The sequence below is a fragment of the Suricata suricatta genome, chromosome 11, assembly GCF_006229205.1.
Source record: "Suricata suricatta isolate VVHF042 chromosome 11, meerkat_22Aug2017_6uvM2_HiC, whole genome shotgun sequence".
Lineage (NCBI taxonomy): Eukaryota > Metazoa > Chordata > Mammalia > Carnivora > Herpestidae > Suricata > Suricata suricatta.
In genome coordinates, this window is record NC_043710.1 from 53,114,337 (window position 1) to 53,127,784 (window position 13,448).

The 13,448-nt window shown below is 38.1% G+C and overlaps 2 protein-coding genes across 2 annotated transcripts; both read right to left on the reverse strand.

Annotated features, from left to right (window-relative positions):
• Window positions 1–2,117: 2,117 nt before the first annotated feature.
• Window positions 2,118–3,074, reverse strand: LOC115272596 (olfactory receptor 52B4-like). The gene has a single exon (XM_029915625.1). It carries the CDS (start codon window positions 3,072–3,074, stop codon window positions 2,118–2,120), a length of 957 nt encoding a protein of 318 aa, XP_029771485.1.
• An 8,385-nt stretch (window positions 3,075–11,459) lies between these two features.
• LOC115271834 (olfactory receptor 52B4-like) lies at window positions 11,460–12,404 on the reverse strand. Its single transcript, XM_029914800.1, has one exon. It carries the CDS (start codon window positions 12,402–12,404, stop codon window positions 11,460–11,462), a length of 945 nt encoding a protein of 314 aa, XP_029770660.1.
• Window positions 12,405–13,448: the final 1,044 nt, after the last annotated feature.

A 13,448-nucleotide genomic window follows, 5' to 3' on the forward strand; every position in this document is an offset into this window, starting at 1 on the left:
TACTTAAGATTCTGCTTATACTTTATACTTTTAATTCTATCACAGCCCTATGGTAAAGGTATAATCAAGGAATTTAGAGATTATAGGTCCTTTTCTTCCTTCATCCTTTTATGAAACTATGTATTTATATTTAAAAATTTTCCAGCTTATTGTGGTATAAGTGACATAAAACTGTGTCCATTAAATATATATGTATTTTTTTAACAATTACCACAATGAAGCTAATCGACGGTTTCCTTGCCTCACATAGTTACCTTTTGTGTATGTGTAGTGAGAACACTTAATATCAACTCTCAGTATATATTAACATATTAACTAGAGTCATCATACTGTACATTAGATCCTCAGATCTATACAAACTTATAACTGAAAGTTTGTAACCTTCAACCAACACCTATTTCCTCCACTCCTATGCCTCCGGGAACCACCATTCTACTCTCTACTCCTGGAATTTTTTAGGTTCCACATAGATGGATAGATCCCACACTTTGTTTTTCTGTGTCAGGCTTACTTCACTAGGTATAATATCCTCCAGATTCATCCATTTTATCACAAATAGCAGGTTTTTCTTATGTTTATGGCTGAATAATATTCCATTGTATATATTGCCACAGTTTTTTCTTCCAGCAATAAGATATAATTGACACATATCAATTATAATTGATGTAACCTCAATCAAAATATCACTTTTCACACAACTATGACAAACAATCCTAAAATTTGTATGGAACAACTAAAGACCTAGTATAGCCAAAGCAATCTTGAATGCTATATGTAACATTTTGTAAGTTTAAGGTATACGACATAATGATTTGACACATTTATGTTGCAAAATGATTACCACACAATAAAGTTAGTTAAATCTTCCACCATCTCACACAGTTAAAGTTTTCTCTGTGTGTGGTAAGACCTGTTAAGATATACTCTTTTAGAGACTTTCAAATCTACAATACAGTATTAACTGTAGTTGTCATGTGTACTTTACATTCCTAGAACTGCTCCATTGTATAACTGCAAGTTGTACACTTCGACAACCTTCACCCCTTTCCCCATCCCCCACTACTCATCTCTAGCAACCACCAATCTGTTTTGTTTCTATGAGTTTGGTTTATTTTTAGATTCTACATATAAGTGAAATCATATAGTATTTGTCTTTCTCTATATGACTTATTTTACTTAATGTTCTCAAGATTCAACGATGTTGTCACAGATGGCAGGATTTTCTTTTAATGACTGAATAGTATTCCTGTGTGTGTGTGTGTGTGTGTGTGTGTGTGTGTGTGGTGTGTGTGTGTATCACATTTTTTTATCCATTCATCTTTCAGTGGACACATAGGTTGTTTCCATGTCTTCAGACATCTCTTCAAGATATTGATTTTATTTCTTTCATATATATACTCAGAAGTGGAATTTCTGGATAATATGGCAGTTCTAGTTTTCAGTTTTAGAGTTTGTGAGGAGCACAATTTTCCTTAACAACTCTACCAATTTACATTCCTGCCAACAGTGTAAAAGGGTTTCCTTTTCTCCACATCATCATCAACATGTATTATCTCTTTTTGATTATAGCTATGCTAAAAGGTGTGAGGTGAAGTCTCATTGTGGCTCTGATTTGCATTTCCCATAATTAGTGATGCTGAGAACTTTTCCATGTACCTGTTGGCCATTTGTATGCCTTCTCTGAGAAAAAATGTTTATTCAGATCCTTTGCCCATATTTAAGTCAAGTTCCTTTACCATTGAGTTTTGTTATTGAGTTGTATGGTTTTCTTATATATTTTGGATATTAACCCCTTATCAGGTACATGTTTGCAAATATTTTCTCCCATTCCATATGTTGCCTATTTATTTTGTTGAGTGCTTTCTCTGCTGTGCAGGAGCTTTTTGATTTGATATAGTCCCACTTGTTTGTTTTTATCTTATATACTCTTGATATCATATCCAAAATAGCTCACACTCTTTTCTAAACACTACTCTACAAAGGCAACATGGCAATCTATCTTTCAAAGTCATGATAAATCCATTTATTCACAGTCAGTAGAACCCTTAGTTCATAAGTTTCTACAAAACAGAGAAAGAAAATGTGAGACCCGTAGTGGTAAATATACCCCTGATCAGTCACACAGACTCATGTTTCCACTGTGAAGACAAAACACTGACCACACGCTCTCGAATCTGCCTGGTCTTGACCCCATAAATGATAGGGTTCAGCATGGGTGGGGCTAACATGCAGATATTGGCCAGCAAAATGTGAGTATGGAGAGGAACATGATGCCCAAACCGCTGGGTAATTATGGTAAAAATGCCAGGCAAATAGAACATGGAAATGACCCCAAGGTGAGAGCCACATGTGCCCAGAGCCTTTTGCCGAGCTCCTTGGGAAGGGAGGTGAAAGACTGCGTTGAGGATGAGGACGTACGAAACCAAGATGAGCAAGGCATCTAGCACTACAGTAGAGAGAAGAACAGACAAGCCATACCAGACATTGACACGAATATCAGCACAAGCAAACTTGGCAACAGCCATGTGCTCACAGTAGGTATGTGGTAGCATGTTGCTATGGCAGAAAGGCAGTCTCTTCACCAGGAACACATCTGGGAGTATCACAGAGAAGCTTCTCAGGACCACAGCCAGACCAACCCTTATGATTACTGTATGACTGAGCAGCACAGTATATCGCAGTGGGTCACAGATGGCCATATAGCGGTCAAATGCCATGGCCAACAGAATCCCTGACTCAGCAATGAAGGTGGCATGGATGAAGAAGATTTGAGTGATGCAGCCATCAAGGGAGATCTCCCCAGCATGGAACCAGAATATGGCCAGGGCTTTGGGCACAGTGGTAGTAGACAGGATTAGGTCAGCCACAGCTAGCATGCAGAGAAAGAGGTACATGGGTTCATGGAGGCTGCGTTCAGTGATGATGAAGAAGACAAGGAGGCTATTCCCAAAGACAGCAACCAGGTAGGAAATAAAGAAGGGAAGAGAAATCCATGTGTGCTGGTCTTCCAGGCCAGGGATGCCCAGCAGAATGAAGAATGAGTGGCTGGTACTGGTGTGGTTGAGGGTTGCCATTCCCAGGAGAAGTCACCTAGATGTTGGTGTATAAGATTTGCAGTCACTTCTATTTTGCCAAAAGAGGTGAAAAGGGTTGAAGTAGGGGAGGTAAAAATAGATCACTTGTCACTGGATGAGAAGTAGAAAGGATCCTCCTGGTCAGAAAGTCAGGAAACATGGGTTAAAACTCTTTGACATTCTATATACTATTTGATCTCAGCAAAATACTTCCCTGCTCTGGATCTCTCTTATATCACCTTAAATCTAATGCTGGGGAGAAGTTGGATTAGATCATCTGTAAGAGAGTTGTTCCAGCCCTACAATGCCATAGATCTTAGTCTCCGGTTGTTACAAACAGTTAAGAGCTGTGAACCACAAACATTGCAGTTTCCACTTTGACCATCTGGATGTGTTATGTATCTCAAAAGGAAACTGAGTTGACTATAATTTAATAAGCACCTACCATGACTCCCAGAGGACCTACCTGGAGGAGACAATTAAGCAAAATATCTAAATGATAGGGATAGCATAAAGGAAAAGTTAAACACAAGGAGCTGTGGAAACATGGAGAGCTTCCCGGAAGTTCAGAAAAGGTTTTCTAAAGGTGCCACCCTAATATGAGCCCTGAAGAAGAAGTAAGGTTTTGCCAAGTAAAGTCACATGAGGAGTGAATAACATGAACAAAGTCACATAAATCTGAAAGGACATAGATTATGGAGGAAAATTATAATGATTCAGGATTACTGTAGCAGAGTAGGCTTCATACAAAATGGTAGAAAATAATGTTAGGCAGTGAGGTAGCGACCAAATCATTGAGGATTTTGAGTATAGGTGTAAGGAGTTTAGAATTTATGTTGAAGCAGTAAGAGCCACTTATGGGTTTGTAGTAAGAGAGTGGCATGGTGAAGTTAGCATTGTAGTTATCTCTCTCTCTTGCAATATTGTGTAGGATGGGTGGGGAATGGAGGAGGCAGGCTAGAAAATAAATACAGATCAGTTAGGAGGGTCTCTGTACTAAGGGCTGCATGTGCGCTGATTTAATCACCACAGCATGAGATAACTGTAGTTATTTCCCTCATTTTACTGATAAGGGAGCAAAAAGAGCTTGGAGGGTTTAAATAATCCCCTACCCACGGTCACCTGGCTAGCAAATTGTGGAGCTAGAATTTGCCTACCCACACCATCCTCTTAATCACTTTGTATCTGCCTTATTCCACCTTGGTCCCCTTCATCAGATGATTGTGATCTCCTGACTCTGGCTCAAGGAAAAAAACGGTAAAAATATCCATTTTTCATTCCCTTAACCTCTCCATCCTCACTCTGCCATCTACACATTTATTTATATTTGAATCACCTTTACTCTTTTTCTCCAATTCAAGGCTCAAACCTCCATCTGTGCACTGGACTCCAACCTTCTCTTTAAGTACCTCTTCCTACTAATATGTCATTCTATTAACTTCAACACCCCCACCCCAGCTCCTTCTCCTTCATCTGTAAATATGTTCAATGGTCTCTTCCCCCTTCACTTTGGTGTCACAGAAGAAGGGATGCACTCTCTCTTCTTCTATCCTTTTATCACCCCTTAATCTTTACCCCAACCACTTTACTTACAACCCAAATCTGCTGCTAAAGCTTCCTTCTCTAAAATAATCCATCATAGCATCCTTGCCAAATCTAAAATTAATTTTAGATTTACATTAAATGCCAAATTAATTTCTCATTATTATGGATCTCCAATTTCCATTATTAATACATTTGTGTGATAATAGCAACCATTAAATACTGACTGTTAGATATGTTATTTCTAACCATCACACCAAACCTATGAAATTGAACATATCACTAGTTCATGCATGAAGAAACTGACTCTCAGATAAGTAATTTCCCAAAGTCCAATAACTTGTTAGTAGAAAAGCTGATATTTGAATCCAAAATTATTAGAATCAAAGCTTCTGTTAGCTTTAAAAACTTCCATTTTTTTCTGTGGACTATCTACACCACCTTTCCTTAACTTCCTCCTTACTCTCTTCTAATTTTCCTATTTATTCCACAGTATCTAAGACATGTAAGACAATGTACCATAGGAGAAATGATAGAGGTTTAAAGTCAGACCTACCTGGGTTCAATTCCAGTTTTGCCTGCTACAAATCCACATACAAACACACATTCTTCCATTCAGATGCATATTATCACATACATTCATTTATACAGTACCACACACATTAACTCATACAAATTTTGATGAATATCTATACACTAACACACATTTTCACTATTCATACAAACAGCCCTTCACTGTGAACACATTCACACATACACATGCACACTCACATACATTTTTAAACTTTCCTTCACATAATAGCCACCCAAATCCATACACAGTCACTAACCAGTCAAATTCACTCTCATAGAGACAAGCTATGACTTATTGAAGTCATAAATGTGCCTATCTTTATTCAGCATACTGATTCTCCTCTTACTGAATTAGTTTTCTCCAAGAGATAAAGCTTCCAGAGACTATTCCCTGCCAGAAGGGACTCTTGTAGAAATGCATCTCAAAAGACACACTCCTGCTTCACCAGTTCCACTCTTGATTTACCCAAACATGAGTCAGAGATACAAAATATCAATTCTGGTTGGCTCTTTTTAACAGGGCTCATCAAACTGCACCCTGTGGGCCAAATCTTGCCCACCACCTGCTTTTTTCATAAACAAAATTTCATTAGAACACAGCCATTCCCATATCTACATATTGTCTAGGACTGCTTTTGTGGGACAGAGTAGAGTAGGTGCAACAGAGACCATGTTTTAAGCTTAACACTTTTACTCTTGTGCTTTACAAAAAAAAATTTTGCCAGCTCCTGCTTTAGAATAACCTTGTCATACAATTTTTATTTACCAAGGCCACAGAAGTAAAGGCAGTTTTCCCAAAGTCACAAAAGAGTCAAGAAGGTCTCATGCCTCTCCTTCCACTAGTATTTCCACTATACAACAAAGCATCCAGGGGAATATTTTTGTCTGTCTTCTCTGACTCTGCTCTCAGAGGATGGACAATTCCAAATAGAGTGCCTAAAGGGTTACCAAATTATGAAGGCATGTTCCCCATGTCTCTCATCAGTAAACTCAGTGTTTTCCACTTTTTTATCCCCATACTCAGCCAGACCCCACCATTGATGCCCATGGACAGAAAAGCCCAGAAAGTCACCAGGCTATCCTGTTCAGTACCAACCAACTCTCTTTACCCAAACTGTCCATCACAGCCATCAGGAACCACAGACTGGAGTCATGCCCCTGCCTGGATTGCAAGGTGTTCTCACAGCAAGCAAATTGTGTGCAGTGGCTGAGAGATTAAGTTGGAGGAGGAAGTGCAGGGCAAATTATTCTTTCTCCAAGCATCTTTGGGGACAACAGACTTATTCATGTGACTTTCTTCTCCCCTAGGATCCCTTCTACTGCCAGTGACATAACAATAAGCCCTGAACACTTTCTTGTCTGAATAGGCTGAGAGAATATAGAGAATAGAATGAGCTTAGGAGAGGAGATGGAAAAGAGGTTTTAGAGGGAAGGGGTCAGGGAAGAGGATGGGATTGTGGTTAGAGACTTTCATTAAAGTCCCACACCTCACTCTAGCTCACCCTCTTCAACTGTGACTTCCAGGAGGCACAGAAGTGTATTAGGAGCTGGAATCCTAAAGATTCTCTCAAACATCCATTTATTCCTTCACCGCCCATTCAACCAACTGTGTTTACAACACCATGATAAAATGTTAATAAAATCAAATCCACTGAAAATTTATTAATATAGTTTTATATACAGGACTAATGCTTTCATTCCATTATGCAAGGGCTTAATGGAACATTTTCATTGATGACCCTCAAAGATTTTTTTTTGAAAATACTCTGTATGATACTATACAATGGTGGATACATGTCATTATACACTTTTCAAAACTCATAGAATTGTACAACACAAAGAGTATACTATAAATGTAAACTTTGGACTCATTAATAATAATGTATCAGTATCAGTTCATTAATTGTAACAAATATACTACACAAATGCAAGATCCTACAAATAAGAGAAACTCTGAGCAAGTTAAGAGGGGGAGAGAAAGGTGTTTTGGGGAACTCTGTAACTGCCACCCAGTTTTTCTATAAACCTAAAACTGTTCTTAAAAAATAGTATCTATTGGGGTGCCTGGCTGGCTCAGTCAGTTGTGATTTCGGCTCAGGTCATGATCTCATGGTTTGTGAGTTTGAGCCCCATGACCGGCGCTGGGCTGACAGCCTAGAGCCTGGAGCCTGCTTTGGATTCTGTGTCTCCCTCTTTCTCTGTCCCTCCCCCACCCCTCTCTCTCAAAAAATAAACATTAAAAATATTTTAATCATATCTATTAATTTTTAATGCACTCCATGAAATGAAAAAAAATCAGTAGATTGGTTAAATAGCTTATTAAATAGAGCTAAAAAGGTCATTAGAAACCTGGAGATAGAAACAAAGAGATTACAGAAAGAAAGCCAAGCGAATTCCAGAATGGAGGCAAAAGAATCAACCTTTAAAAACAATATCTTAAATTCATAAGAAATATAACTGGACTCTACTTATCAGATAAAATTCAAAGATTATCAGATATCAGGGAAACAAAAAATCAGTTTCATGCAGTTTAAAGGACATCAACCTAAACCATATGAGCACAAAATGCTTGGGAGTAAAGGATGCAAATGGTTTATAAGAGAACACTAATCAACAGAAAACTTGCACAGCTACAATCATATTCAACCAAACAGTATACAAACAATCTCAAAATTGTTGTGTTCCAAATATTAGCTGTCTCAGAGGGAAAAAAATTACAAGAAACTGGCAAATAATCACTGCGAGGAATTTAACTCTTTTCCCCAAAAATTGCTGAGTCATTTAATTGGTATGTATACAGAAAGTTTGAACAGTACAATAAGCTGATTGTACCTACTCTTTAACTCATAAAACATGTTAGAAAATTTGCAACACTTTTTATTGAGTGACAAATGTGTCACAGAAAAAAGTGAACCGTATCATATATACAGAAAGATATAATCATATAAAAACTGGAAAACATACTAAAACTTAACAAGTATGCCCCATTTTTCTGGTTATTGGTCACTGAAGTTTGTTTTCTTGTCTTAGTTTTGTTTATTTATTCATATGTGCTCTTGAAAAAGTAAATTTAAAAAGTATACCATAAAAAACAAGAAATATAATAATCAAATCATAGGTTGAAGAAAATAGCCTAAGATGAAAACAATAAAACCCATAAAGGAAAAGAACGATGGACTTGAAAATATTTTATACTATTGTAAGGACGCAGGTCTGAACCAAACTGACTCTATGACAGGTTTCAAGTTTCCCTCTGACCTTGAAGGCCTAAGTGTCAGTTGCTCAGAATCATTAGACAATAGAAGGGCACACATTGCCCAAGGCAGAAGGGACCACCCTTGTAACACCCAATCAGAAAAGGGCAGCTAACACCCTTAACATTTCTAAGGGCGGGCCTAGAAGGCTAGTCATGCCCTACGTGAGGGTCCTGGGCCCACTTTGTAATTGGTCAATACTCTAAATGTTGTGATTGGCTCCCATCAAAAGTAACAATGTACGGTTAAAGTTACTGCCAATATTGATAGGCGATAGTGACTGGGTCACTGTACCTGTGTCACAATTTCCTGTAACTCCCCCTTCGCGAACCCATAAAGGCTCTACCGTGCCTTTGTTCGGGGCTCTCAGCATGGATCCACTGTGTTGGTAAAGTGTGTGAGCCCAAGCTTAGGCCCGGCCAGCCTAAACTCATAATAAAGCCCTTTGCTTTTGCATGTGTGACTCAGTCTCCCTGGCGGTTTCTGGTTTTGGGGGACGATATTGAAAATCTGGGCATAACACTATATCTCCTTAGGTAAAACAAAAGTCAACCAAACCAACCAAAGAAAATTGCAGTATTTGCAGTTTAAACAACCTGAGAAAATATTTTCAATAAATACTAATACCTTGGGGAAGTTATATATCTTCTCAGAGATTCGAATTACATCTTTAAAATGAATAAAATACTGGCAATAATGAGTTTGATGTAGATTCAATAAGATAAGGTATGAAATAAGTTTTGCACAGGTTCAGTGAATGGTTACTATTACTCCGCAGAGGCATACAGTATTCCAGAACAACTGCTCAATGTGTCTATTAGCTAAATCAGTTCGAAGGAAAGAACAACAAAAATGGTTTTACTCTGTCACATGGCAGATTTTAAAAACTAGAACTACTTACTAAATGCTAGTAAGGGCACAATAAATTTTGGCACTTTCATGTATTTATGAGTGAAAATTAATAATAACTTCTTTTTTCAATGTGCCAGAGAAGCCTAAAGTCTACATACCCTTAACCTAGTAATTATTTTTAAGGCTAAAAACAGGCAAAGCTTACTGCACAAAGAATAGATAAGCCTTATGTACAAAAATGTCCCTAGCACAGCATTTATATTGCTAATGATTAGAAAAACATAAGTATTAAACAGTAAAGGGATAAGCACTACCTTAGCTAATGTAAAAAAGAATTGTAAGCATAACTTTTAAATAATTAAAAAATATAAAATATTGTCATTAAAGTTATTATGGATTTCCAAATTTAGTGTCACTTAAAAATAGCCACACTTTTATATATACGATGGAATACTACATGGCAATGAAAAAGAATGAAATCTGGCCATTTGTAGCAAAGTGGATGGACCTCGAGGGTGTCATGCTAAGCAAAATAAGCCAGGCAGAGAAGGACAGATACCATATGTTTTTACTCATAGGTCTAATAGGAGAAACCTAACAGAGGACCATGGGGAGGGGAAGGGGGGAGAAAAAGAGAGAGAGAGGGAGGCAAATCATAAGAGACTCTTGAATACTGAAAACAAACTTAGAGCCGAAAGAGGATGGGGAAAAGGGAAGGGGGTGAAGGTCATGGAGGAGGGCACTAGTGGAGAAGAGCACTATGTGTTATATGGAAACCAACTTGACAATAAACTATAAATAAAAAAATAAAGAGCTGAACACAGAAAAATGAAAAATAAAAAATAAAAATAGCCACACTGTGGGTCTATGCAATAATATTAAATTACAGAATCATGTGTAAGTTCTGAATATGTGTATATTGTTACAGTTACTAGCGTTAGAATAACATATGCAGATCTTGAGAAACTTAACAGAAGACCAGAAAAGGGGGAAAAATAGTTACAAACAGAGAGGGAGGGAGGCAAACCACAAGAGACTCTTAAATACAGAGAACAAACTGAAGGTAGACAGAGGGGTGGGGAGGAGGGGAAATGGGTGATGGGCATTGAGGAAGGCACTTGTTGGGATGAGCACTGGGTGTTCTATGAAAGCCAATTTGACAATAAATTATATTTTTAAAAAAGAGTTAGAATTACATATAAAATCTAGAAGATTCTACATCAAAATGATACTGGTAAATTTCTTTGGGTGATGAGATCATGTGCAATTTTCATTTTGTTCTTATCATTTCTCTATGGAATCCTTATATAAAAAGAAGTAAATATTTTCAACAGCAGTATCAACAATATAGTATCATCTAATAGAGGATGTCACATCTCTTCTTGAGAGAAGGTGGTTATATAGTAATCTCACTGAGTAGATGACACCAAGCTGGGCCTTGAAAGATGAATAAAGGAAATTTATTAAAAACTCAAGTAAAGAAGAGGTCATTCCTTGCAAGTGAATCACTTAGGGAAAATGTATCAAGACAAGATGACTGGACATGGAGAGATTAGAGACAGACAGCTCCTTGAGACTGAAGCACAGATGGTGTGAAAGTGATGTGGAAATTGTTGTTGGCAAGGAAGTCTGAATTTATTTTGTACCACTTTAAGGGGCATGATTTTTGAGAAACAACTTTCAAAATGTCAAGTTAGGAGTACAGTTCTCTTACTGTTCTCTTAATGCCCATAATTTGAGAAAGCATATGAAGGAATGAAGATTTTATTTAGGTGTCCAGCAGGCATGTGGTGAGAGGTCTCAGGGCTTGACATAGCTCAAGACAGAAAACTTACTATGTATGTAAATGAGACTTACTATTACATTGTTTCTAAAGTTGAGTTGAATATTACAGAGTTAGACATGACTACTACAGAGAAACCTGTCGTTTCCCCCAAATAATGAGCTATAAGTATCCCATTCAACCCACAGGGACTGCTTTCAGATTGTAGGGGGAGTGGGGAGGGAGGCAAGTCTCACAGTCTTGGGTAAGTTGCTCCAGAGGCCCATAACTCAATGAACCATTTCTACTGTGACTCATTTCTAGTTCTCTGGTTTGCTGCTATGAAAGCATATCTCAGGAAGGACCAAAGTTTCTGAGAAACCAGACTCTGCCACCCCATAGTCATTTCTGCTTTGGAAACAACACATAAACTACTTGCTCTCGTATTTGTTTTGTTTTAACCCCATAAATGATGGGATTCAACATAGGTGGAGCAAGCATGCTGACATTGGCCAACAGGATGTGGACGTGTAGCGGGATGTGACGTCCAAAGCGCTGAGTGAGAACCGAGAAGATCCCAGGCCCATAAAAAAGGACAATGACACAGACATGGGAGCCACATGTGGTGAGAGCTTTGTGGCGAGCATCTTGGGAAGGGATATGGAAGACGGCATGGAGTATCAGAGCATAGGACACAAAAATGAGGACAATGTCTAGGATCACTGTGGACATTAGGACAAAAAATCCATACCAGATGTTTACATGGATATCATCACAGGCATACTTGGCCAAACCAATGTGTTCACAGAATGTATGTGGTAGGATGTTATTTCTGCAAAAAGTCAGCCTCTTCAGAAGAAATATCATGGGGGAAATTGTACAATGTGCTCTCAAGAAAACAACCACACCAATTTTCCCTATCCGAGAATGAGTGAGTATCATGGTGTACCTCAGTGGGTAACATATTGCAATGTAGCGGTCAAATGCCATAATCAGCAAGATGCCAGACTCAGAAATGAAGGAGGAATGCTGGAAGTAGAGCTGGGCAATGCAGCTATTAAGAGAGATCTCCCTACTATTGAACCAAAAAATGGCCAATGCCTTGGGTTCTGTGGTTGTGGCAAAGACAATGTCAACTCCAGCCAGCATGCAGAGGAAAAGATACATAGGTTCATGGAGGCTGCTCTTGATGAGAATAATGAGGATGAGAAGACCATTTCCAAGAAGGACAAAGACATAGGAGATGAGGAAGGGGATGGAAATCCACATGTGTAGGTCTTCTCGGCCTGGAATGCCCAGCAGATAGAAGACTATATGATTAACACCAGTGTGATTGAAGCTAGCCATTTCAGAGGCGGGCCAGTGTGGACTTTAACTTCACCTAATAAGACAAAGAAAAACACAAATGCTTTCCTTGAGTTCTCTGATTAAATATATCTAAACAAATGCCCTTGTTTACCACTATTTCCTCCTAATACCTTGTTAAGACATCAGTGAAATAACAAAAACATCATAAATTCAAACAGCAGAAGTAAAGACAGTAACAGAGAAGGGACTACATTTTGAAAGCAGATAGATGACTACTGACTAAGCAGAGGGGATAAAACTAATAGGTTTGAATACAAAACAAAACCCAAGATAATTTTTGCTGCAGAACCCAGATTGTCTCAAGAATTAGAGGCATCAGGAACTTTTCTAAATAGGGATGAGCATGCGATTTTTTAAAGAAGATTATCGCTTGAAAATCTATATAAAAAGCAGGTAGGCTCTTGGATCCTCTTTCCCAACCTGTCCATTCAGGAACCACTTTCCATATCCAGCAGAATGCTAGAATTTTGTTCTCTGATGGTGTTAAGGCTGGAGACCATAGGCATGGCTGGGGCAGGGACAGTATGCTAAAAGCAGAGGATAAAATTAAAGGCTATATAATGAACAAAATGAAACCCCATGAATTTTTGTTTATTTATGTCTGGCAGTGCTAGCTTACATTACCCTATACCCAGATCTTACAATTCATTTTGGTTTAAGAATGAGGCCCCAAAGGGGCAGTTTGCTGGCACATATTTGACTCTTGATCGTGGGGCCATGAATTCAAGCCCCACGTTGGGTATAGAGATTACTAGAAACAAACAAACAAACATAAAAGAAAAAGAAAAAAGAATGAGGCACCCAAAAGTGAATTGAGGTAGTATGTGTAGGCATGAAATTTATTTAGGGAGAGACTTCCTGTCAAATTACTCCAATCCAAAACTTTACACCAAAGTAAGTAAAAAAATTTTAAGTGTAAAAAAGTTATTTAACATCTTCAAAGAACTCAAAGACTGACCTCCCATTAACTCTTCTACAGGAATCTACTGGAAGATAAGCAACAATAAATTGAGGTAATGAACC